Source organism: Branchiostoma floridae, chromosome 10 (genome assembly GCF_000003815.2).
Source record: "Branchiostoma floridae strain S238N-H82 chromosome 10, Bfl_VNyyK, whole genome shotgun sequence".
In the NCBI taxonomy this organism is placed as follows: domain Eukaryota; kingdom Metazoa; phylum Chordata; class Leptocardii; order Amphioxiformes; family Branchiostomatidae; genus Branchiostoma; species Branchiostoma floridae.
The window spans coordinates 13,834,415-13,860,377 of NC_049988.1; the positions used below are offsets into that span (position 1 = coordinate 13,834,415).

The 25,963-nt window shown below is 40.9% G+C and overlaps 1 protein-coding gene across 4 annotated transcripts in view; it reads left to right on the top strand.

Annotated features, from left to right (window-relative positions):
• The window catches only part of LOC118423794 (glucocorticoid-induced transcript 1 protein-like), a 73,147-nt gene that overhangs the window by 17,885 nt on the left and 29,299 nt on the right, over nucleotides 1-25,963 (top strand). For all 4 annotated transcript variants that reach the window (XM_035832028.1, XM_035832027.1, XM_035832030.1 and 1 more), the window contains exon 2: nucleotides 17,580-17,734. In XM_035832028.1, the coding sequence (XP_035687921.1) occupies nucleotides 17,580-17,734 (155 nt within the window). The remainder of the gene's footprint in view (nucleotides 1-17,579; nucleotides 17,735-25,963) is intronic.

The following is a 25,963-nucleotide window of genomic DNA, read 5'->3' on the forward strand; positions in this document are numbered from 1 at the left end:
GTTGTCACACAATGCCCCTGGTATGTTTCTCTTTGAAGTTATGGGTAGGATATTGCATGCATGTACGTGGGATTTGGTGGAACAAATTACTGTTTGAGATGCAATTCTCTATGGGAGGCTGTTTGTCAAAGCTGATGTAGGCTACTCAGCTAGCCTGATATGTTAGAAAGATCAATGCTGTGCTCTCAAGGGGTGCTCTTTGTGATGAACATGGGTAGATTGTGGGGGTTCATTGTTGTTTCAGGCATGAGGGTAAAATCTGACATCATGTCTCAGTGTTCTCACCAGGCCTTTTCAGCATAGCGGGATTACATTCAGATCCACGAGCTTTAGAGTTTTAACCATAATACTATTAGTCACAATGTTGTTTTGCTGTGTTGAATATGATTGCTTGTTACTTTGTTGAAATCGGAGGTGTTGGTTTCTGTCTGTGTGTTTGTTTGTTTGTTTGTTTTGATGTGTGTCAGTTTTGAGTATTGGAGAGTGGCAGGATGTGAAGTGGAAGATGGTGTAACTGGAGACTGGCAGAATGGGAAGGTTGGCTTAGCCAAAGGGACGCAGAAATAGGGAGGGGTTGCAGCAGGGCTGTCTCCAGCTTAAATTTTTTTTTGTCCCACTCATTTTTGGGAAGCCCATGTCGTTGATTTTCCTGGCTAAATATGAAAGTACATTTTCAACAGTTTCATGTCATTTTTGTGACGGATTGGGTAAAATTATTTTCCTTCCCAACAAGCAAAATCCTGGAGACAACTTTGTAGCAGTAAGGGATGTGGTCACACCTAGAGCAGCCATAAAGGGTTGAGGAACTCCACTGGTGACCCTGCATTGATTTCCACCCATTAAAATTGCCCCGTTGACAGGTGCAGAGCTAGTCACACCTGACAGGGCGGGATGAATGTGACCCCCCTGGGCAGTGGAATGGAAAATGTTCAGCATCCCTCAGGTCTTCAACTTGACATTTCATTTCCTACCTTGACTTTTATTGGCAGCGCCTGGGTAGTGTGATGTTTTATGCAGTAACTGGCCAGTTCTTACTAATGCCTCGCTCGTTTTATTTGCTTCCATTGCCAAGGGCAGCATAAAATAACATTGGTTATACATATCATTTTGTCAGCGTATTAGGTGGACATATCGTTTTGGAAAGTTTGAAGTAAAGGAATAGTATGTAAGACTTTATGAACAATTTTTTTCCTTGGATCAGGAAATGAACATGCCTCGCTCGTCTCCTGCAGTTTTATTTTCTTCCATTGCCAAGGGCGGCATAAAATAACATTGGTTATACATATCGTTTTGTCAGCGTATTAGGTGGACATATCGTTTGGAAAGTTTGAAGTAAAGGAATAGAATGTAAAACTTTTATGATCAATTTTTTTCTTTGATTGTAGCACAGGAAATGTGAACCATGGTGTGGGCAGAATACATGTAAGACAAAAGTTTGGGCCAAAAGTTCAACTGTATTCACTTCGTTCTTCTGAAAAAAAAAAGAACAACTTCCAGACCATCCAGGTGATACTGATAACCAGAAAACATGCACTGGTAAATCCGTACCAGGAATTTCTTCGTAGTTCTCTAAAAGTATTGTTTTATTGCAACTTAAGACTTACATATACATGTTCTTCTCACCCCCTTGTCTTCAAGCAGACGTCTCAGCTGGATGAAAAAAAAAGAATGGCATTTCAGTCCATCTTTTGCAGTTAATCTGGCTGGCTGGCCAGTTCACTCCCAGGCCAATATCAGGCTGATACATTATATTCCCAAAACTTGGCCAGGCTGGAGTCTGGTTGTCTCTATGGGCTGTCTCTCTCCATCCTGGGACGAAAATAATTTGCCTGTTGGGGCGGAAAATATTTCACCCTATCCGTCACAAAAATCTGAACTTCAGTACATAAAATCAATGAAAATGTGTATTGATATGCTTGAAATGACAGATTTTACAATCACAACATGGGGCTCCCAAACACTAAGTGGGACAGAAAAAAATTTATAGCTGTAGACAGCCCTGGTACAGTGGTAGAGACTACCATCTCCATCGTCTGCTTGAAAATGACCTGTTTTCCCCAGTCTGTCCCCTGTGGCTGCCCCCAGGGACCTGTAGATTACATGGTCGGTAGGACATGAAAGTGACCTGCTCCTCACCCCACCCTCCTGCCCTACATCCCACTGAGCAGAGGGAAAGACTGTCCCAGCCCTGTCTGCAATGGGTTATCCAAGTGATTATTGCAGTCTCCTGGACCTGTCCCTCCAAATTTGCTTGTTTGGATGGGGGAAAAAAATTACGATAACCTTTCCTGTCTCCTGGACCCGTCCCTTCATCCCAGGATGGAAATATGCTGCTTTGGGCAAAATTCTTTTCCCCCATCCGTCGCAAAAATGACATGAAAATCAACAACAGTGATCCCCAACAATTAGTGAGATGGAAAAAAGTTAAAAGCTGGAGACAGGTAACCACAAATTCCATTTTTCCTAGGAATAATAAAGTTCCTGCAGTCTGTGTTTGAACAGACCTAACGTAAACAAACAGGCTTGACCTAAAAAGAGTATTTTAATTTCATATAGGTATTATGATTCTCTTCGATCTGGTAACCAAATGTGATTTCATGCCACCCACCCCCTCCCTGGCCTGTTGGAAGAGTATAAGCTGCTGAGATGCTCTCCTCCAGAAATATTTTTGGGCTTGTATTTGCACAGAAGTGTGCTACTTAAAGTTCCAAGTGCTTGTTCAACCATCAGATTTCAGGACTCTCCTGTTTTTTCCCCACTAAGATTGTTTGCCCCCATCTCCCCCTCCCCTCCCCCCTGTAATAGCTGCAAATTTGTGTAAGACGATCTGGCGCCTTCTGTGGGGCGTAATTGGCAAGAAGGAGCAAGTGAAGTGTGCTCTGGGGGAGCTCACAAAGGGACGGAAATTGTCCGATTTGTTACAGCTCCCAACACAATGTAGCAAATGCTGCAACAGAGGACGGCAAATGTCAGCCTGCATACATGTAACACAAGTTGAACCCCTTCCTTGCTCTGGAGTTGTTGTAAGCCGGCAGATGTTAGCACACACATTTGGAATGTTTATGTTGGCCACTGTTCTTCAGTGCCCTAGTGATCCACTACTTAGGTTCTGGTGAACATAATTGCATTTTGGTGTGCATAGTTTTGTGGCTGGAGGATCAGCAGGCAGTGGGTGCCCATTATATATTGTACTTCTTGCTTTAGAGACATTTGAAAAATGCCTAGAATTTAATGCGATGGATTAGCAACTTAGAATAGTTAGATAGGATTGACTAATCTGCAAGCAGATCTATCAGTAGCAAGGCTGTGGTAGCCTCCATCAGGCCTTCCTAGGGGGGTACGGCAATCGTAGAATTTAGCAAAGAAAAATTGGGAAATTGGCATTAGCGAGTCCGGCCAAACACTCTGATAGCAAAATTTCTCTGGCAAATTATTCTCCGTACATTATGATACTAGCTAATAGCCAGTGTTGTTAGTCTGGTAGATTCAGTGATACCCAACCCAAGTAGCTAACCAGTATCTAACACAGCATTTAACAGGCTCTGGTGCCTTGTTGGGTACTATTATCAGTCAACTTGTGGATTGCTTTGCCACCGATAGATTTGCTTTAAATAGAAATCAAAGATTGACAAGGAATGTGTTTGTACAAGAATATAGCAGTTTTAATGAACATGTGAATGTTACATTCTAGTGCTTCTATGCACTTGTCTACCTGCATGCGTGTTCAAGAAATAGACCACGTGGCTCCATACAGTTTGGAGCATGGGCTTCAGAAAGCCAGGAGAGGTCCTCAAATTTTAGAAGAGATTCTATCATACTATAAAAGACATCTCTTCCCTGAGATTCAACAATCAGCTCTACTGAGGCATGCCCCAGTGAGGAGTGGAATGATACTTTTGAAGTGGTTGTTTTTGTTGGGTTGCTAACCCCTGGTGCATGACATCTGTTACAAGGGGACCATGTGATCGCATGAGAGGGATTTTCCCTCAGCTCTTTTCTAGAAAGCCTCTGCCGTCACTCATAAAACAAAAATGCAGGATGAAAAGGGCCCCTTTGAGCAGTGATTTGTACAAAGCACATCGTCCTTGTCTTTTTTGTATCCCTACAAAGGTTGTTCCGAGGGTATAGATTTTGTAGCCTCCGTATTTAACCCTTCTCCATGGCTTCTTGACCACTCCACTGGTAACTACAAAGCCGATATTTCCTGAATAGATTGATGAATGGCAAGGTTAGCAACCTCTCTCTGCCCTCTTAACTTGTGTATGGCAGTACGGGAACAATTTCTCCTGTAATTGATTGGGTAGAAGGCTGCTGTGTTCTTGTATTGAATGCCACGTGCAAGCTTTCTCACGTGGACCACGTCCAGGAACATATGCTTAACATGTCAGTTTGAAAAGGTTTTGCTTGTCATATCAAACTTTATATATAGAAAATCTATAAATTTGTCACTGTATTAAAGATTCAGAGGTAGCTAATGTTTCTGAGGTAGTTTCCATTTTTGCACTACTATTTTTGTCTGACTTTGATCGATATACTGATTATAGTTTTTTTCTCACGTTTTTAAGTGGTGAAACCATAACTAATTTTATCTGTCAGGTCAAAATGCAGTTTCCTTAAAAGATCCTTTGTTTAGTTCCAAGGTCATAAACAATGTCTGTTTCCCACCTGTATGCTAATCAGCTGACTGAAGATCACTGAAGTGAGCAGAACAGGTGATAATCGAACCTTTATACAGCACAGGTATCAATTGTTGTTTCTATTGTCAGTTTTACTGCCTATTACAACTTTTTAGTTGAATCATTACTCTTGGAATTATTAATTTAAAGTAGATTTGTTAACTAGAATTACCTTAATCAGTTGAGCACCTAGCTGTAGAAATTACACACTCTGTCAGGTACAACTGCAGAATTAGTACAAAGATGTTTTTTCTATCTTTACATAGATGTGTTTCTATCTTTTGCTGTTACACATCCTTCTGAAGGTTTTCTATCTTGATAGAATCTCAAAAATCGTCAACAAAGATTGCAAAGTGTCATCTGCTACAGTCCATCAAAATGGTATCTACTGACCCAGTTGTTAAATGAGCCCAGAGCATGACAGACTGCTTTCCAATATGGTATTTTTCACTGATACCACGGTACAAATGGTATGCAGCTTTCATAGACTCTTTTATCACTGCTGTGACATGCCAATCTTATCAACTATAGAAAGATGAATGTAAAGATATTGCCAGTGAGTGTCATCAACTCGCCAAAACGTACTTGGCAACCAGCAATTTAGATAACTTAAATCTCAGTCACAAAGAGCAAGTTTGTTTCAAATAAATTATTTCTCAATATGATTCACTACGAAAAATGAATGAAGGAAGTTATATACAAATAGACTTATTTTCTTCAACACTGTCTTAATGCTGATGCTTATTAAGATAATGATCAGTATATACAAAGACTTGAGATAGTAGTAAGTTAGATCTGGAGGCACTTCCTTGCTTAATCTCAAGACTATCTTATCAACATCTTTCAAAATGGCTGCCTTAATTATTATCTAAATAGGAAGCCTAGCAGATGTCTTCTGTTGTAACATTTACCTAAAGCTTTGCACAACAGTTCCTATCTCCACCTGTGTACTTTGATAATCCTCCTGCCTTTTCACAAAGGTAAGAAGCACTCAGGGTGCAGTGGACTGTAGAGAACTAGGACAGGACCGATCAGTGAAGAATGGGGTGTCCATATCCTTTCTCCATCTCCTTGATTTGGTGTGGGCTTGTCGGTTTCCACCTGGTTTTATAAACGACATCAATCAGTGCTATCTATTGATCAGATTAATCAATTGCACAATGAACCAATCAGGCAGTGATCTCTATTGAGTTGGGAACTGTACGTAGCAAGTTGCTTACAGTATGAGATATACAGTGCATCTTGATACGTTTGCAGTGTTTTTTTGTTTGTTCACAATCACAGCGACCTTACCACCGTAAATTCATGATACAGTAAATATGGTTGTAATATTACTGAACGACAGAATTGTTTCAACGGCAGATTTCAAACAGAACGGATACCTCCTTTCCTCCTTCCATGAAATACAGGTGTAAAACTGCCAGAAAAGTAATTAGAAATAATGTAATTTGTCACCAAAAACTGGTGGATTCTTATCAGTTTTCTTTTATTTTGAGAGGAAAGGATGCAAAAATATCTACTTGATGTGTGTCTTGCCAACCTGTCCGAAGTTCCAAAGATCGTTTTCTACGGAAATCGTAAATCACATTCTCCAGTATATCGGAAACTGCTTAAGTGGAAAGAGAAGATCAATCCGCTGAGGCGCCCTGGTTCCACCTGGGACCTGTCCTGGCCAGGTGTGGGACAGGTCTTGTACATAACTGTAAGCAGGGCTCCAAATACATGTACTGGTTCCATGTATTGTGCACCTTGGTGTAGCCTGATTTAATCTTGCTAATAGCCAGCCCAACATCCGCCGGGAGGGGCCAGTTACAGCTTGGACAGCAGAGTTTGTGTCACACAGACTAACCTTGGTGCACTCAAAAGTGGAGCTATGCACCAATTTCTTTCTGTGGGTTCACCGTCATCATCATCATCACGGGCGGTTTGCTCGGACCCCCAAAGCATTCTTTAACTTCCTCAACCCGCAACCCCACATCATGTGCAATCTGGTTAGTGCACCAGTACACCCAAATATTTTCGTAGGTTTACATATGTAAAGATTTAAGATATCAAAGTGTACTAATATACACCATCTTCTGGACATCTAGGTGTTAGAAAGACAATAAAATGCCATAGTATTTGTTTAAGAATTTGAAGTTGGAATTAAGTTCATAAAAAGTTTTTTTCTGACAATCTATTTTTATTTTATGTGGTGCACCTCAAATTTCCACCCAATTTTTTAGGTTGGGTGCACCAGTGCGCCTCATCGAAAAATGAATTTTGAGCCCTGGACTAAGAGTCTACCCAACTGAACAAATACACAGATGTTCATCACTACTTAGCACATGTCTTTCCAAGTCATTGGAGGTCAGTCTTCATTGTGTTCCATGTAAGTGGGAAATATTTCTGTGCAGACACAAATTACACTTAATTTTTACACCATCAAATTGCCTGGTTTCTAATAATTATATGCTCTTAACATGGAACAATGTAGTCTACTCACTAAAGTTGAAAGGTGTTACCACTAGACTTTGTGGCTAGATATCTGCTATAGATAGTTAATTATTCATAAAAGTTCAACAATCACGCTCTGACTTCGCAGTGCCCTCATCAATTCACAGTTTAGCAGTATTTGTAGTCTGACAAACTTGATACAGTTACTTAGCGCAACTAATTTTCTAGGTTGCTGAGTTGTAGGGAAAAACGCCATGCCTCCAATATACGCAAGTCAAATTGTTATGGACCCAGATTCAGAGATTGCATTCTTGTAGTGCTAATATTGCGCTAGTGGAATGATATACGGAGCAGGCAGTGATCAAAACTGATACCCAATAATTGTATAGCCTGGTGATGTACGACCCTGTTTTTCAGCTTAGTTTACAGTGGCAATTTTCATTCTTCAGTGTCTGTAATAAATGTGCATGTTTAACCATTGATTGGCTGTACTATACAATATAGGGATTGATGTTACTGCGTACGTTTGGGCATGCTGTGTACTGGTAGATACTTACCCTATACATGTATGTAATAAAGCATTGACAAATGAAGTCTGTTAGAATCTAAAGGTTCTGGGTTTGAATCCCTAGCATGCCCCACCAATGTTGTTCCTGTCAGAAAGACGCTTATAAGTTATTGTAACTAGCTTTGGTCGTCCTCTAGGATGAGAAGTTAAGTTAGATAATGTGGAGGTCTTTGTCCAGGTGAGAGTGGATCAAGCCTGTCAGTCTGGTCCTCCACAGCTTGTCCCTTATGTACAAAAGTGGTGTGTTACACCTAAAAAGTTTCAACGGTTTCTGATTATGGCCCCGTTCATACGGATGCATTCGCATTTTTGGCTGATGCGGATAAATTTCTCATCATGAATGCTCCGAAACGGATTTGATGCGGATTTTTCAGGACCACCTCTGGAGGTGGATTTGAAACGGATTTTTTAAATCCGCATTTGCAAATTGTCATCATGAACGCAAATGCGGCGTGCATCCGCATTACATCCGGGTAACGTGGGGTCAAAGTTCGCGCTGTGACGCGGGAAACTGTGAAATTGTAGCGGCCACCACGGCTGCATCTCACTGCAGCCAGGCCAAGGCACAAAACCTTTCGTCGCTGCTGCCTCGTACGTTCCCTTCCGCGGGCACACAGCATTTTCAGGAAAAAAACTAACAACAACAGCTAGGGATCCGCCATCTTTTTCGCAATGTTCTGTTGTTGCGTAATGTTCTAATTACCTGACGCGTATCTGAAACGGATTGCCCGTTGGCATCGTGGACACAAAATGTAAACCGTTTGCATGCGGATCATGATCTGATGTACGCACATGCGGATGCATCCGCATTAATTTTTGCATCATGAACGAAGGAAGTACATGTATCAGTGACATCTTGATTGACACACATGACAAGTGTAGCATCTAACTTCTAAGTATATTGACGTCTTCTGAAACTGCTGAGAAGTACATGCATCTGGGATTCTTCATTCTACATGTGACTGTAAACTTTACTGGTACTTCCATAAGTTACTGTCTTGCAAGATGAATGATATTGGGATTAAGTGTTTGTTACCATGGTGACAGCAGGTGTGGGGAGGAATAAAATTACACCTGGAACCCATTGTTTCCCATTGTTCCTCCTGAAGCTGCCGTTTCGTGAAGCTGACAATCGATAGGTCTTGGGAATAAATAGTTCTCTCTTACACAGTTCACTTCACCTGACAACATGACAGATGTGGGCTATGGTTCTGGAGGGGATGAGAAGGAATCGGGTAGCAGGATGGAGATGAAAATACTTTACGCAAAGTGCCTTTGCAATGAGATAACGTCGTCCTATGATAATAGTGTTTATTTTGTAAAGACGCGACAGGTAACAGCTTTGCAGAGCAGTGTCTGAGTTGCGCCGTTGTTAGAATGATTGATAATAAAAAATTACAGTTATACCTAAAGATAGTCTACATGCACAGAAGGAGCTTAATTTGAGATGTATTGGACAACAAAAGTTGGCACACAATGTGTTTGCTTAGGCAGCTGTTGTATACATGTATAACGAGGACAGGTACACAAAAGGTCGATTATTAAGGTCATTGACCTCCGGTTAAGCCTTCTTTACATACTTACTGTGACCCCTTAGTTGCAGCATGCAGAAATAAAACAAAGGAAGAGTTTGAAAATGATATCCCCCTCTTCTGCAGTATCCTAGAGCTAGACTTGACCTCGGGTACCCTCTACACCACAACTTAACCTCAAATAACCCCAGATCCTGTTCAAATGGGCCTCAGCTGTAGCCAGGTGATGTCATCAGCAATACATCACCTATTGTTACATAACAATAGGGGATGAATTCTTGATGATGTCTTATTATGTAACAATAGGTATGTTTGGCTATTGTTTCCCTTAGAATTAGGTAGCCTAGAGGCCTAGAGTTGCCTAGTGGTCAGGGTTGTTGACTCGGAACATGGAGGTACTGAGTTCTAGTCCCTGACTGGTCCCGATGATGTTTTATTTATTTATTTAGTCATTCATCTTGTAGGGTCATCCCTTCAGTTTGCGAAAAACTGATTTCCAAGGGAGCCCTTCAACAATAGTTGCATGAACATGTGCTCTTGGAAAAGGCACTCTACATCAATTTAACACTTGACTTAATGTAGATGAGTAAATGAGTAGGGTCTCTTGGATAGGACATTAAAGGGAGGTCTTGTGCTTGAGGAGAAACACATGTACACCCTTAGCATGTTAACCAACCCACCACACTTACTGATCAGGGCCCGAAATACTTTTCTCTGCATAGCTGCACTGGTGCAGGTAACATTGAAAATTACCTGCACCAGACAAATTTTACCTGCACCACTCTGAATTTAGGAAGTGGATCATACTAAAATTGCTCAGGAACCAATGATATTTTTTCTTTTATACTTTATAGGTGGTAACAGTCAATGCAGCTAATAAAAATCCATATACACCTATCATTGGACACTTTGGATTTGGCATACAGTGTATTTTTTCAATCCCTCTTACATCTTCTACCCTCTTTATTCCTGCCATTACTATACAACTCGTCTACCTCCCAATCACTGCTTGGCCTGTATTATACCACAGTAGTTACGCCAAGTTCTGTGGAACCGTTACAAATGAGCCTCTCCCCAGAACCTGACACGTTCACGGCCCCATTTTGTATGTATGGACTTAACCTTTGAAGAGGCGTGTGGCTGCAATATTTCTCCACCCTCAGGAAATAGGGAGCATTCCTCATGCAACGGGAACAGTCTGTCACTTTTCCGCGCGACCTTTCTGTCGAGTAGGGCTCCATCTATGGTGGGATTACTGTAAATGCATTTAAGTTCGCGGGAATTTAATTTTGCAATAGCGGGAAAAAGGACTTTTCACGGTGGTTTTAAGTTCGCTGTATCACCATGTTCTGTAGTCTCTTACTGCCCTGGAAGAATGTTCGCGGTGGTTTTAAGTTCGTGGTGAAGCGGTCACTGCGAAAACGGCGAACATTAAACCACCGCGAAAGTTTCTGCATTTACAGTTTAAGGTGACAAACTTCACCAGCCCTGCACATTCATTTCCATTCCTAAGTCCAAAAATGTGGTGGAAGGATTATGAAGGAATAAATTTCCATGGGTTATGTTTTCTTTAAGATTTATTACAAAGAATTTTATTATTATGACTACTTACCATGTTGAGAAGGAATATGACATTTTGGTAGGTGCTGTATGATAATAAATATATTGACTGGTTACCAGAAAAATTGTAGAGAAGGAATCTTAATTTCCATGCGTTATGTTTTCTTTAATATTTACAGAGAACGATATTATTGTCTTGGCATGTGATTACCTATCATGTTGAGAAAGAAGATGGCATTGATGTCGTTTTGGTAGGTGCTGTATGATATTGATTGGTTAGCACAGAAATTGTAGTGAAGGAATCTCAATTTCAATACTTTATGTTTTCTTTAAGATTTACAGAGAATGATAGTAATGTCTTGGCATGTGATTACCTACCATGTTGAGAAGGAAGATGGCATTGATGTCGTTTTGGTAGGTGGTGTATGATATTGATTGGTTAGCAGAGAAATTGTAGTGGCGAAGCGAAGTGGATTCGCTGTAAAGTCGTATCCACAAAAGAAGTGGTTACCTCACAGCCGCCTACAACTTTGGCATGTCTGCACCTGAACTTCAAAATGAAATATTATCTGAAGCATCCATATTTCTCCTGAGGTGGGTTGATTATAGAGCTTTGCTATGCTCAGATGCACTTTTGGTTCTTACGTTCGAAATCCATTCTGTTACCTTCAGGCGTTAAGTTGTGCCAAGTGAGAAAGTTGTTATTAGATATTCATCTTGAATCTTAAGTTTACTGTGTGAAGATTTGATAAATAAAGGGCAAGTGATTTCAAACCAGTTTAGATACTCATTCACTGACTGTGTCTTGTGTATTTTGTTGTCTTCTAAGTCATACTTTTACGTATTATGCAATATCTGAATTACGATAAAAAAATCGGCGAAAATAACACAACAGTGCTGCAGAGAACAAACCCCATAGTGCCGCACTGGTGCCCCAAGTGCAGTGAGATACCACCTTATGGGACAACAGTTAGGATTCAAACTCAGAACTTCTTGGTCTAGAGGCAAGGTCAACAACCTCAGTATTGTGCACCCTGCAAAAATGATATGACAGCTACTTTCAGACAGGCACCTCAGCAGCCTCCAGGATGCGTGTACCATCATTTTCCCCATGATAGTGAGGTGTAACATCACTTGGATAACCCCAGAAAGCCGTGACATACATCAGCATGCTGTATGAAGGTGACATTTCCCATTGGGGGTGATACCTGCGAGATAAAACACCATCCAACCAGCCACTATCGTTCATCACCATCTTCCCACAGACACTGTGTCGCCATCAATATTCCCTACAGATTGATGCATGAAACTTGCACACCCCCATTTCTAAAGTGGTGTCAACCCCCAAAGAGTTGTGGTATAGAAATGTCTGGAACAGTCCATTGAGTTATTGGGGGGTAATAACTACATTACTCAAGGGAAGTGAGTGAAAAGCTGAGCTAATTGCATTTGGGATTTTTGTTGGAATAAGGGTGCTGGGGGGTTCTTCCATTTACAAATATGGTTACTGTTAGCAAAGTGAAATCCTAACAGAATGTTATTATATTGCCTCATTGTTTGTGGCAAACAGTTTATGCAAGATCATAAGATTTTTAAAAATAATTTTTTTGTTATAGCCTTGGTTATTGACTAAAAGGTAAATATATTGAATGGTGCAGGTAAAATTACGATACACTCTGCACAAGTTTGGGTTGGTAGAAAAGTATTTTGAGATCAAGAAAATGTTACTGAGTACTCCACAATAAATGGGACAGAACCCTCAGTGGTGATTTCTCACCATTTGCTCTGTCAATATCCTGGATGCATGCTGCTTTAATTGGCCAAGGAAATGAAAACGTGAAGAAGTCATCAATCTGGTATAAGCATTTCTGTAGGATTAGTGAATTGACCCATATCAGTCAGTATGATTTGGCAAGTAACTTTTTCAGAAACAAAAAATAAAGTGACCAGTGCTGTAAACATTGTGGAAAAACGTTAACCTTGATGATTTTGCCAGTTGGCCATCAAAAAAATACAGACTAGGCACTAAAAGGTGAACAACAGTAATTTAAAAGTTACAGTATATTGCTTATGTATGAAATCTACAACCGATGTAGCTCCAACTTCACTTTTACAATGTTTTTGCCCTACTTACACTTTTACAATGTTTTACCCTACTGTTGCGTACAATTACAGAGCTTTACCCCCATTTTGTCGACTAGGGTAATATGCTGTGATTGAAAGTGTGATTTATCTACTTCATATCATTTCATATCCCCGAAGAGCAAAAGTTACTGGGTATGAGGTGCTGTAATATCAGTCAGTTCATTTCATGCACTATTGTCGGATTCTGGCAGTTCCCATTGCTGTGGTGGCGCCAGAGATCTTTGGAGGCACCCATACAACTGAAATCAGATAGAGGCGAAACTGCAAGAAGAAGTAACAAAGAGATAGCCCAGGGATCGTTCTTTATGAACTCATAGTTCAGAGAAGACTAATAGCACTTACAGTAAATCTTGTGCGTCTGCATTGAGCACATAAAAGTTGTCATATTGTATATAGTGAAGTCTGGTAAATGAGCAAGAGCAAATCAAGATTACAGCAGGTACTTTGAAGTACCCCGGCTCAACTGTGCATCAAATCAGCCAGACATTTGAGAGGATGAAGAGCGACTGCTGGCCTTGAATATGAATTTGAGTGTAGATTCGTAACATGCAGACTGTTATAATCCGTCAACCATGTAATAGTTTGAATGTACCATTTGATGATAACTTAAACATTCTTAAAATTATGATTTACAATCATAGGATAGGTTCAGGGATTATCTGCTAATTTCTTTTATGTACCAAACTGACAAAAATGGTTACAGACCAAATGTTAGACTGGTATAATTACAGAGCTTGGGGTGAGACCATTTGTGTGCGTGATGGACATTGGTGCCCGTGTCACACAATTTCTTGCTATCAGTGGTTGATTGGTTCTCTTTTCTGAAAAATTGAATTGCTGCTAGTCAGCCTAGTTTCAGTTACACTCAATTATTTGCGGTTATAAAATCACCTCGCAACTTAAGACATCGGAAAAAAGAGTTTCATGTTACAGTCCAGAAAAATAACGACGGTAGGTAGACGATTCCCCCAAAAAAACTGGGGTTGACAGGATTTTGCTAGTTTCTGTAGGTAATCCAGAAACACAACGTTTTCCCCTATGCCTAAGTCCAGTACCTACTTCTTTTAGAAGTCGTGACATTTGCTGCATTAGTTCTAGCTATATATATAACCAGACATCCCGCAGTGCTGTTATCTAATGACAGAAAAAAAACGGCCATTACACATCAACCAGTACCAATCAGGCTTGTTTGATAAGCTGCATTGATTTCCGAGTCAGAGACCGCACCGCGGCTCCAACTCTGCAAGTCCTCTGGGTGCCAACTATTTCTCAAGACACTCGGTTAACTTGGTAGGGAGCAAGTTGAAAAATGACTTGTACTCAAGTGAAATAGGCATGTTTTGTCATACAGTCCCAGATGCTTTCTCGAACAATTTATATTGATTGGTTTTTGCGCAGTGGGTAAGAGTGCATGCGTCTTCCATTCGGATCAGGTGTTGTGTAATTATGTCTTGTTGGGATAGCATACATCTTTTGGGGTGGTTCAACAGATATTTGATTTTACTGATATAATAATTGAGTTACATTTACAGACTTAGCATTGCAATAATGTACTAGTAAGTTATTATTGTAAAAAGGAATAGTCACACCATTGGAAAATGGTCAACGTTACTGGTAAAAATGCATCTAAGTCATCAAACATGCTTTTTTTTAAAGATAGATTGATGGACCAAATTATTGATGTGAATAATTAATGAAATAATTGCTCCTTTTTATACGTGTTCAGTCACTTAACGTAAACCTTGGCCACTTTACAAATTTTAGGATTTCACAATCATGGTGAATGCCACACTTGATTCATTTTTCTTTCTTTTCTTTTATACCAAGTTATCTGATCTATTCCACCTCTGAATGTTTAGACTTCCCAGGAAGACATTAATCATGCCTTTGCTGGGATGAGAGGATCTAGAGTTTGCTCATTGTAACAACAAGGAGGATGAAAAGGCAGATGGTCGATAGTGTAGATCCCAAGTGACATTTCTCTGGAAAATTGCAGCAGCAGATGTAGTAATCTTTGTATTGGACTGAACAAATCTGTTAGATCAAGAGATTTTCAGGGAAATCCTGGCTCGCAGATCCCATTTCATGCTTGAGCTGGACTGTATTGATTGTGAATTTGGGTGGCGCCACTTGGATACATACATTTATTCACTTCTGGGGTGCCTTGATATAGCAAATCTATCTATGATCACGTACACTGTGGTGGTACGTAAAACCAAGTATGAAATCGTGACGTCCTCGTAAGGAAGAAGATCAACATCAAGAAAGGAAAATCCCTTACATCGCCGAAAGAAATGCCACACAAACATCAGTACAAGCGCAGAGCATTCATTACTTTAGTTGTAATAGAAGCTGTTGACTCAATGTCATGGTGGAACAGAAAACAAATTCCTCATGAAAATTAGATGTCTATTGTAGTTGTAATACTGTTACTGCTGGTGTAACAGATTATAATTTGATTGATTATGTGAACGAGGGATTGTCTTGTGTTTACATGACAACATTTCATCTAGTTCCAATTCTGTCTTGACTTGAGGTACAAAGTTTTGCTGGTGACTTTCTTTTCCAGTTAGAAGTTTGAAGTGAAGTTCTCTTGACATCGAAGTTCCAAGCTTATTCTATATCTTTATGTATTCACTGATTTTTGTCCGTTAAAGATGGTGTAATGAGCAAAATTGTTGTCCGACATAAGTGGCAAAACTCCATCAAGTGACAGAATGAGACTGGCTTGAACACTGCTCCATCCAATCTGCTACTCCACACCAGTACAGCACACAGAACTGCCTCATCTTGTAGTCATCTACCAGAGAACAGTCGTCCTTAGGAAGCTCTGGAAGGTCTGTGTGCCTTCTGCTGGGAGCGTGACCCCCCTGTCTGTGTGAGGAAACCATCCTGATGAACCACAGAGCTTGACCTGACTTTTGGGGTGTCCTAGTAACTACCACATGCACCATTGTTGCCGCGCCGGGCAAACATCCTAGTGCAACATCAGAACACGATGTGTGTGCCAACTTTCCCCCCACCACATCTGTTGTACAACCCAGGATCACGCAGGGCGGCACTTGGCCCTCACCCCATCTCCATGACAATAGGGAAGCTGATGTACACACAGCACCAGAAAGATAAAGCAGGGTCCAGAATTTCCAAACCTTGTTTTTCAAATCTTCAGTAAGCTTCATGTGATCTTGTAACATTTGTGCAGCTGCCGCCCGGAGATAACAGTGTTTTATGAAGGTTGTTGTTACGGTATGGCTGCGACGCCCTTTTCTTGTGTGAGGTACCAACAGATGGGGTAAACTTGACATTGGAAACGGAGGAATTGAAATTCAAGCCAGGTCGACCTTGTTGAAGTCATGACCTTTTCTAACTGTAGTTTTTCAGGGAAAATGTCGGAGTTGAAGTGCGATCCATTCAAAACATGACATACATGTAGTTGGTCTGTCAGTCTGTGTTCTTTTTCTCTACTTGGATCGGTGTGTAGTGTGCTGTTATTACATACATGTATAGTTCTGGAAAAAACATACATGTAAAAAAACAGGAATCATTCTTACTCTAAGATACAACAATTATTCTCAAAACATGCAATTATCAAACTTTATTTGAATTGATGTTGCATACACATAGTTATGGTGTGGATCAATCGAACAATTAACCCTCCTTGTTCAGTTTCTCAATACTGTAGAGTGACGTAAACCTGTGTGAAAAAATTAGTTCAAGCGATTGTTACTTTGTCTCCTCCGTCCAAGATTTCCCCACAGAACCATCATAATGTCTTAACTTTTCCCCCCAGTTCTAACGGCCGCAGAGTGCCCTTCCTAAACAGCAGCCAATAAAACATCCGGCTTCGAAAAACAGCATAAAAAGCTGTAATCTGTTGTAACATGTGCAGGCAAGAGTGATCTCCCCTCCTTTTGTGTGCCAGAACCATCTGTTCATGTTTACATGAAGGAGAAGGATAATAGCATTGCTGGGTAGAGATATGCAATAGAATGGATTACCTTGATAAGGGATCCCTGCAGGGGAAAAGAGATGAAAGAAATTCAAGATTGTTTGTTGAGGTAGTATGATAAGTGCTCTCAGTTACAGTTTTCGAGGAGGAGGGTGGTAAAGGAAGGAAGTTGTGAATTATGATTATATGTGAGATTCTGGGATAAACTGGTAAGAGCGGCCATATGTTTGGATGTTGCCAAATGTTGGACAACCCTTGTGAATGTGGATGTGAAATTGTGATGTTTAGACATTTGTTGAATGGATGGATGAACGGAGGTTGTTTTTGGTTTTGAAATTGATCTTTTCTTTGATACTGTCTCCAACTTTGTTTCCAGTAGAAGGAAAATGTTGATTTATTGAAGACAAGTTTGAAAGCCACCTCTTCTTGTAAAACCTACGTACCCATTTCATACCAAAAAGTGGTTACTTAAGCAACTGGATGTGATTTTGGAAACGGTCAGACATTTTAGATAGCATCCACTATCTTTCGTCAGCGACACTGAAGCGTCAGCTATCTGAAATGTCTCCAAGACCGTTTCAAAATCATATCCAGTTGCTTGAGTAACTGCTTTTTGGCGTATCTTATTACCTGGATGTCTAACCATCATCGACTCCCCTTTTTAGTTTACCAATGAACAGCGTGCTGACAGTACTGCCTTTTTTTTCGTCCAGGAACGAAGCCCTCCCGGACCAGCCCCTCCCCCTCTATCAGGCGAACCTCCTCGCTGGACACCATCGCTGTGGGCTCCTACCTGAAGGGAATCTGGCCCCATGACATCCCCCACCACTACATGTACGGCCCTCAGATGGTCAACAAGGCCACACAGGTCAGTACACCCACTGCACCATGGTTACCGTCACCATGGCAACTCATGCATCCCAGCAACTGTACTCGTATGACTCACATAATAATGCATGTATCTATCAATTTTAGTTGTCCCTGTCTGTTATCAAGAAATGCCAACAGTTTGTAACACAGGCAGTTTAGACATGTACGGCCCTCAGACGGTCAGCAAGGCCACACAGGTCAGTACCATGGTAACCGTCACCATGGCAACACTCCTAGCAACTGTACTCATGCATCCCAGCAACTGTACTCGTATCACTCGCAGGATAATGCATGTATCTATCAATTTTAGTTGTCCTTGTCTGTTATCAAGAAATGCTAACAGTATGTTACATTGGCAATTCAGGCAGCACATCTGGTTATGTGTGCCCACAATACAGATACATGTCTCCACCTTAATAGTAACGTATTGCTGCACTATTCTTGTCTTGATGTACAAGTTTAATTCATACCTCTATGTGTACTGTCTGGCGATCACAGTAACATTGCTTTTCATTTTCAGGTTAAAGTAACAGTGGTTATTTTCAGCTGATGTAGAAACAGCCTGCTCCAATGGCCTGATGATATATCTGATTCATCTTCTCATTCAAATAACATGTCAAATGTATTATACAAATGTACATCTAAACTGTTAAAAAAGGACCTGCTGTGTTATTGAGTTACTTATGTTTTTGTTCAAACAAGTACAGATCAGTCTGTTGATAGTGCTGTCAATATAGAGAAGTGTGGGAATCAGTCCTCAACCAGTCTCTACACTTCTGCAACAAATATATGTACTGTCCATGGTAACTGCTCCAGACTTAGCTGAAACTCCAGTCAACATTGTGCTGAAGAACTGATTCCTGCACCTTTCTTCTGACAGCCTTACTATTGATAAAATAACATCCTTGTGTTCTTTCTGAAGACAGAGGATGTAGCTGACCAGTATGTAAATGTTTCTATGTGTAACATGACAAATATTACCTACCTTTCTGGCAAGTCAGAGGTTACAGGGCCTAATGGTGAAGTGTAATAGTAATGCAGGGTTGGGGCCAGATTTTGCCCCCTGTGTCTCAACCTCATACCTCACTAATGCTTTCATTCATACCCTTGGCACCTCTGCATCATCAAAACATAATACCTACTGCTGTTAGGGGCAGGGGGTAGTCTACTTTAAACCTAGCCTCCCCCTCTCTGGACATGACCTCTCCCAAAACTCCACCAAACAGATGTCAGAGTGCAACTAGCGCTGAAACTGGAATGAAAAGAAGTTTGACAAATGGATAGCCCTTGGGAACATGCCTTTCCCAGGGAAATGTACATTGGCCACTTAATTCTCCCTTGCAGTGACCTAAATTGCTCTGGCAAGATGAAAGCCATTACAGTAGATTCTGGCCTGCCAGGACGTCTCCCATAGCTCTTGACAGTAGGTATTACATCAAGGTGCTTTCTTTGTATGGAACAATCTTCTTTCTGGAGGGCAAACTCATGAGACAACAACTGACAACAAGCATGATTAGATGGATTTATTTCAGGAGTAGTCTACCACAGCAAGTTGGCATGTGGCAGTCCGATAATGTCATCTGGTTCTTCTTCTTCTGTTAGTGCCCACGATAGTCCCATTGATTATTATGGCACGTACACAGGGTGCCCCAATTGTAAGTATGATCCACTTGCACTGAGAAGGATTCCTACTCTTTTTGATAAGTATGGGTTCTTTAACGTTGTGGGGTGCTGTACAGTTTCTCCAGCCATATACATGTAAAGGATAGTTAGTCAATTCTCCTTGGTAGCACAATGCATAGAGGAGGCAGCGGTTTGTTCTTTTTGAAGTGACCTGTCTCCATTTACTAATAATTGGTTCTTGAAGAAAAGATCGTGGCGTTCTGTGTTCCACCTGTGACTGTTGAATTATTATCTGAAGCAAAAGCCACCCCAGGAATGTTTTGGAGTTGTTCCAGTATCCATCCCGCCCTGAGATCTACTTGCAGCAAATTGTTGGAAGGTTGAACAAAGGTATATCAGAAGTATTGCCTCAGTATCATCCAAAACTTCTGTGTTCCACCTGTGTCTTTTGAATTATTATCTGAAGCAAATGCCACCCCAGGAATGTTTTGGAGTTGTTCCAGTATCCGCGCCGCCCTGAGATCTACACTCAGCAAATTGTTGGAAGGTTGAACAATGGTATACCTCAGGAGCATTGCCTCAGCACCATCCAAACTTTAATGGCATATCTGCTGGCTGGGGCTGCCCTAGCAATCCACATTCCTCCCATTGATGCATTGTTACGGACTCTAAATGATTCCTTGGAAAGTCTTCTAATAGACGGAGGGCACATTACGCCCGGCAATCGTGCCTCTGATTTCTCCTGCGAGGACTATGGATGCATTCTTCCCGTAATTTTCGTCCAAAGCCTCGATGGGGTCCTGGTATGAACCGAGCATGTGATGGGCATTTAGGATGTGAGAGACTTGTATTAGGCTGGGGTTATATAAAGGCATTCAACACTTGCACAAAGTTTTGTGGGTGGCATTTTGAAGGGGGTAAAGGTATTTCCAGTGTCTTTGAAACTATTGCAAGATGGTGGTCCATAGATTTTGCCACTTAAGGGACAGTGGACAGTTGTCAATCTAACCATGTGTTTTCTTTCCCTTTAGGCTGCATTGAAATACAAATACAATGTTTCTAGATTCAGTGTAGTAGTATTGGAAGGAAGAATGGAAGTTCATGCAATTTAGTTTCTCTCCTTGTTCACAAGTTGCTCACTGCAATTGTTGAGGTAAAATTCTCAATATCTAAGAAACCGAAGACAATGTGAGATGTAAAGTATTGTTTGGAAGATCTATGTCCAAAGTAAGCTACAGGTTTGTCATCATCATCATCATCGAGGGCCTGTAAAGGCATGAAGTTCTGAACATCCAGCCAGAAACTCCCACCAAGCTCTTCTTATCTACTGTACTTTTAATGGGTTTGTTCAATGGAAGGCCAATTTGACTACTTCAAGGCAATAAAGTAAGTTGATGGGTTGTGGAAAGTGTTATGCCAGGAGACAATGGTGAATACTGGTTCAGCAAACTTATAAGTGTAGAAACCAAAAAAAACTGGAAAACAGGAAGAACAGAACACATTTGGCTACTTGAGAAAGTAATTTGCTTCACCTCAATTGATGATGAGTGCTTCATAATGATCCGAGCTGTTGAGAATCGTTAGGATGAGAATCGTTAGGAGCCGGCCTGGCAAATAAGGCCCAGAACCTACCATAGAACCTGCCAATTAGCTTGCCAAGAGCCAAGAGCTGTCACTTCAGAAATCTGGCCTTTTGTGCCAAACAGATGCCAGCAGCAATTTCTGAACTTATATGAAGAGCAACAAGCTCTAATCAGGGACTTTCTAAGGGCACAGAGTTCATCCGTTAACAGTATTCTGTCCAATCCTATTTGGTGTGAAAGTTGGAGAGGATCTAGTTAGGTAGGCAATTAAATCTTGGATGTGTCTCCCAGAGGTTCTGAACTTCCGTTGTAGATGCCTTGGTTTGGGGCTGGTTGGAAGTTGTCTCAAAGCCAGGGTCTAAAAGTACTCCTGAGGTGTGTCCTGACAGCCAAGTGCTGCAGTAATTGACCCCCTGGGCCCTGTCCTGGCATTGCTGGTCACCAGTTCATGTTCTGAGCTAAGGGGGCTGGCCTCCTGCAAGGGTAGGGCCTGTCCTGTGGATCTACTTTACACATGGTTTGAGTTATTCTTTTGATTGAATCATATACTGGACTGAGCCTGTTAGTGTAGTTCCTCCCTGAAAATGAGCTGTAATTGACCTCTGTGGACCTGACCCCTCTTGGAAGGTCTTGGGGTGAGATTCTTAAAGTGCCTGGGTTCAAGTCTGCTTTCAAAGTCCAGTAGGTCTGTTCCTCCTGTTTTAGTTGGTGTCAAGAAGGAATTTGAGACATTTATATAGACTTTGAGTTTAAACACACAGCTCCTCATCATTTGACCTTTTCATTTGACCTTGTCGAGGTATTCTTTTCGCATATAACTATAAGTGTCAAACATTGTTGGGAGAAACTTAACAGCAGCTTTTTTATCTTCGTGAGTAATACCAAACAAGGTATACGAGGATTGTTTTCTGGTATGTAGTAGATAGTTGGCCCCTCCCCATACTATACTTACAGAACCTGGTAGCTATCTGGTAGCAACTAGTACTGTTGAACCCCCCATGTTGAAGCAGACCTACTTAGTGCTTTTGTCTGTACACCCATGACCTTGAGGCTTGGAAGCCTCTAAACTTGCCCACAAGTAGGGCCCAAGAAACCACTTGGGTTCCACCTGCAAGCTGTAAACCTTTCCCAGGGGTCCGGAGTGAGAGATGTGGGGCATGTTATCCTGTGTAAGACCTGTCTCTATGCTGCTGTGGCAGACAGCTTCACACTTCGCTGGCTCCAGATAGGGACAAGACTGTTGTGGACGGTATAGAAAGGTCACTGACAAATTAGGGAAGAAAATACGCAGCTTTCAACATATCTTCCCTTCTAAGTGTAACATTACTGTACACAGAAATGCTCAGGCTCAAAGAAGACTTATTTTTTCTTCCATGGGATGTAGCTCAGGTTCTGAGGTTTTGCCAAGTTTCCTGGCAAGTGTTATTTTTTTGAAGGGGTCATCATCGTAGGTCATCAGCAGTTGTTTTCAGTGATCATAATCTCCCACTGTTATTTATTGGTTAAAGACCAGATTTAGTTGACTTAATGCCTTCGTCTGCTCCTGTTTTGTGTCAGAAGGATGTATTACAATGATAGCTTGAAGTTTTTAGTGGAAATCTGAATAGTCCAGCTTACTTCTATCTGTCAGTTTCTGGTTGGAACTTCCCAGGATGTGATTCTGGGCTCCCTTCCTCTACAAACATCCCAGGGGCCAGACTAATGTAGCATGAAACTAGAAAATGCTCCAGGGATCTGCACCCCATATCCTTTTCCTGAGTGCCTGCCCAGTTCAGAGAGATGGCTCTCATGTGTTCACCTGCCCATTTCACTCTCCTCTGTATGGTTCAAAAACAGCCAGGATCCTCAACCATGCAAATCTTGCAAGTAGGATTCCAGATGCTTTGAAGCCCAGTGTAGCCTGCCCACCTCATTGCTGTCCGGTTACTTCCGTTTAGCCCATGGCTACTTCCCCTCAGCCAATGAGAAGCCCCCATTTTCTGTTGATATATCCACATAGTATGGTGCTATGAAAAAAAGTGTGCTGCTATTTCATGCAAATGAGGGGAAAACTGTGGTGATATCAAGAAAACAGGGATGATATCTGCCTGAAAACTAGGAGTGGTATATGCATGTGACCCGTTCTGACCAATCCTCGCTTACCTTTGAGACCATCTTCTGGGACCAGAATAGTGTCATGTGATAACTGACCAATCCTATGCTTGACTTCTAATTGCCCAGTGGAATATGACCAGACTTTCTGTCTCCAGGCACATTGCCCGGGAAGGTCTGGACAAGATTAATGACCTTGTGTTGTTACAGCCTGACCTGAGCCTGACACTGTCTGTGACAGCTTTTCAAGCAATAACAAGAAAGATTGTGGACTTTTAGGACAAAATAAAGTAACATTTTGTAAAGCTGATGAACTAGAAAAGCTTCGGGGAAGTATGCCATGGGCTAAGTTAGTTACCCCATGGCCTTCGTCTCGTTTTCTGTGTATATCACCAGTCCCGCCACCTCGGGGATCTCTAGTCTCCCCTCGGGCTTCGCCCTCGGGGAGACTAGAGATCCCCTCAGTGGGCGGGACTGGTGATATACACAGAAACCTCGCCCCGCCCATGGGGTAACTATTACCCATCCATCCATGTTTTCTTCAACTAATCACACTGCCAGCATCCCTGTTTTTCTTTTGGGTTGGGCTCTTCAAATGGCTAATCAACCAATCAATAAATCAGTCAACCAGCTTCATTAATTTCTGCAACATGGTAGACTCTGTACATGTATCTTACCATTTTAGGCATTTTTGCAACCAGAACTAAATTGTCTTGACTTCACTGGCAGAGTTTCTGAGGCAATTATTAACTTAAACTAAACTGTTGGAGTCCAGAAATGAATGGTTAAAACAAGGAGATTAAAATAAGGTTGAAATGACTAGTTACTTGTCTTTGGGGACATGTAACCTGTGAAGTCATCATCATCATCATTTGCATATCAATTATACTTGTATCATGCAACAACCAAATTGCTCACATGATATAATTACCCTTGTTGTATGTCCAGTGCACTCTCTTTGTATCGTGTACCACTACTGTTAAAAACTAGAGTTCGGCGACCTCATACCTCCATGAAAATTTAAAGCTTTCGTAAATTTCATGCAATTGACTAAGACATTAACATAATGTATGCATGGTGTTGTTAATCATTGACTAACGTTCACATGTCACAATTATAAAATTCCCATTATTAATCATAAAAAGGTTTTGCAATTTTTACATAAATTATGCAAATAAGTTCCTCATTACCATATTTGGTATCTGCTTATATTCCAACTATCATAATTAACATGTGTTACATGTATTGAGGTCCAGTTATTGAAAACAATGGAACTGTACAATTTCCTCATTAATTATGCAAATTCAGTCATCATTTGCATAACATGTATATCATTATGAACATCTTGGCCTAAGCTACGTGCATGCCTAAAATGCAGGCAATCCGTCGTTCCTTTCTGCAGTTATCCTCTTTGGAGTGTCTTGACACAAACGCCCCTGCAGTTCCACAATTGAATGTTAGGGGACTGAAACTTGCCCCACTTTGTCATGATGCTAAAAGCTATCTACCACCCAAATGTCACGACCATATCACGTACGGAACAAGAGATACATTGAAAAAACTGCTATGATAGAATATTCTCATTAATTATGCAAATGTACTCCTATTTTGCATAATTAGTATTTCATCTTGTACAACATTGTCTAAGGTACCTACATACCAAAAATCATGAAAATCCGTTATTCCCTTCTTGAAAGAAGCTCCATCTTAAGATTGGAATTCCGTTTTTCCCATTTTGAAATGTGCTAATATTTTCAATATAAAAGCACTTGGTGCAAAGTCTTTACATATGATTGACAAGTATGATGTACAGTTGTGAAATATGATAATAACTTTCATGAATATTCATTTTGAAAATTTTCTTCCTGCAGGAATTCCTGCAGGAATTCCTGCAGGAAGCGTTTTTCCTGCAGGAATTCCTGCAGGAAGCGTTTTTCCTGCAGGAATGCTGCAGGCATTCCTGCAGAAATTCCTGCAGGAGAAAGGTAAATTCCTGCAGGAAGAATGTTTCCTGCAGGAATTTCTGCAGGAATGGCCTTGACAATGACAGGAAGCATTCTTTATGCATTTAATTTTGTTTTGAAACTGTTAAACAATGCATTAGATTTCATTAGATGTTTCAGACTTGACTTTAACTATGTATATAAAACAGATATATAATGGAGGCATTTTTTATTGTTTTGTTTTCCTAGTTTTATTGACTGTTGCTGGAGATGCCTGGCATTAGAAATAACTGACCTATGAATGAACTTCACTTCAAGAAAATGCATTTCCTTCAGTGGCTACTCATATTTTTCAGAGGTACAGAAGCTTGGGCATGGTTACTTCTTTCATTTTTTTCTTTAATTCTTTAACATCACCACTTAGGGTTTATTAGTATCTAAGCCAATTTGATTGTACATGTAGGTGCAAGTCAGGAACATAAACACAAAATTCATAAATTTCATGACAGGCCTAAGCTTCCCTTAAAAGTATAAATTCAATTATTGTAAATTGCACATGTACTGTAAGGGTAGGGTGCCCTAATAGGATAATCATTGGAGTCCATAAGAAAAGTACTGTACAATGAAAGTACAGTACTTTTAGTTACATGTTGTGTAAAAACCTTTATCCTATTATCAGTGCCAACCTGATGAAATTATTTTCGGAACTTCCATAAACTATTTACTGAATTCTAAACTGTAGTAAATCAAATGATACATTCAGTTGGTGGAAAAGTAGATGACATGAACCGCCTTGTTTGCCATGCTGATAGCTGGTGTTTGGGTTATAGAAACCAACCACTGGCGGCTTTATCTCATGATGCACCCCTCAGGGTAAAACATTGATCCTTTATTAGCATATAGCCAGGTGGCATTCACCAGTCATATTTTATGTTGGGTATGACACTGTAACACAATATTAGAAGTGTCCCGAGCCGGGTGCGTGGA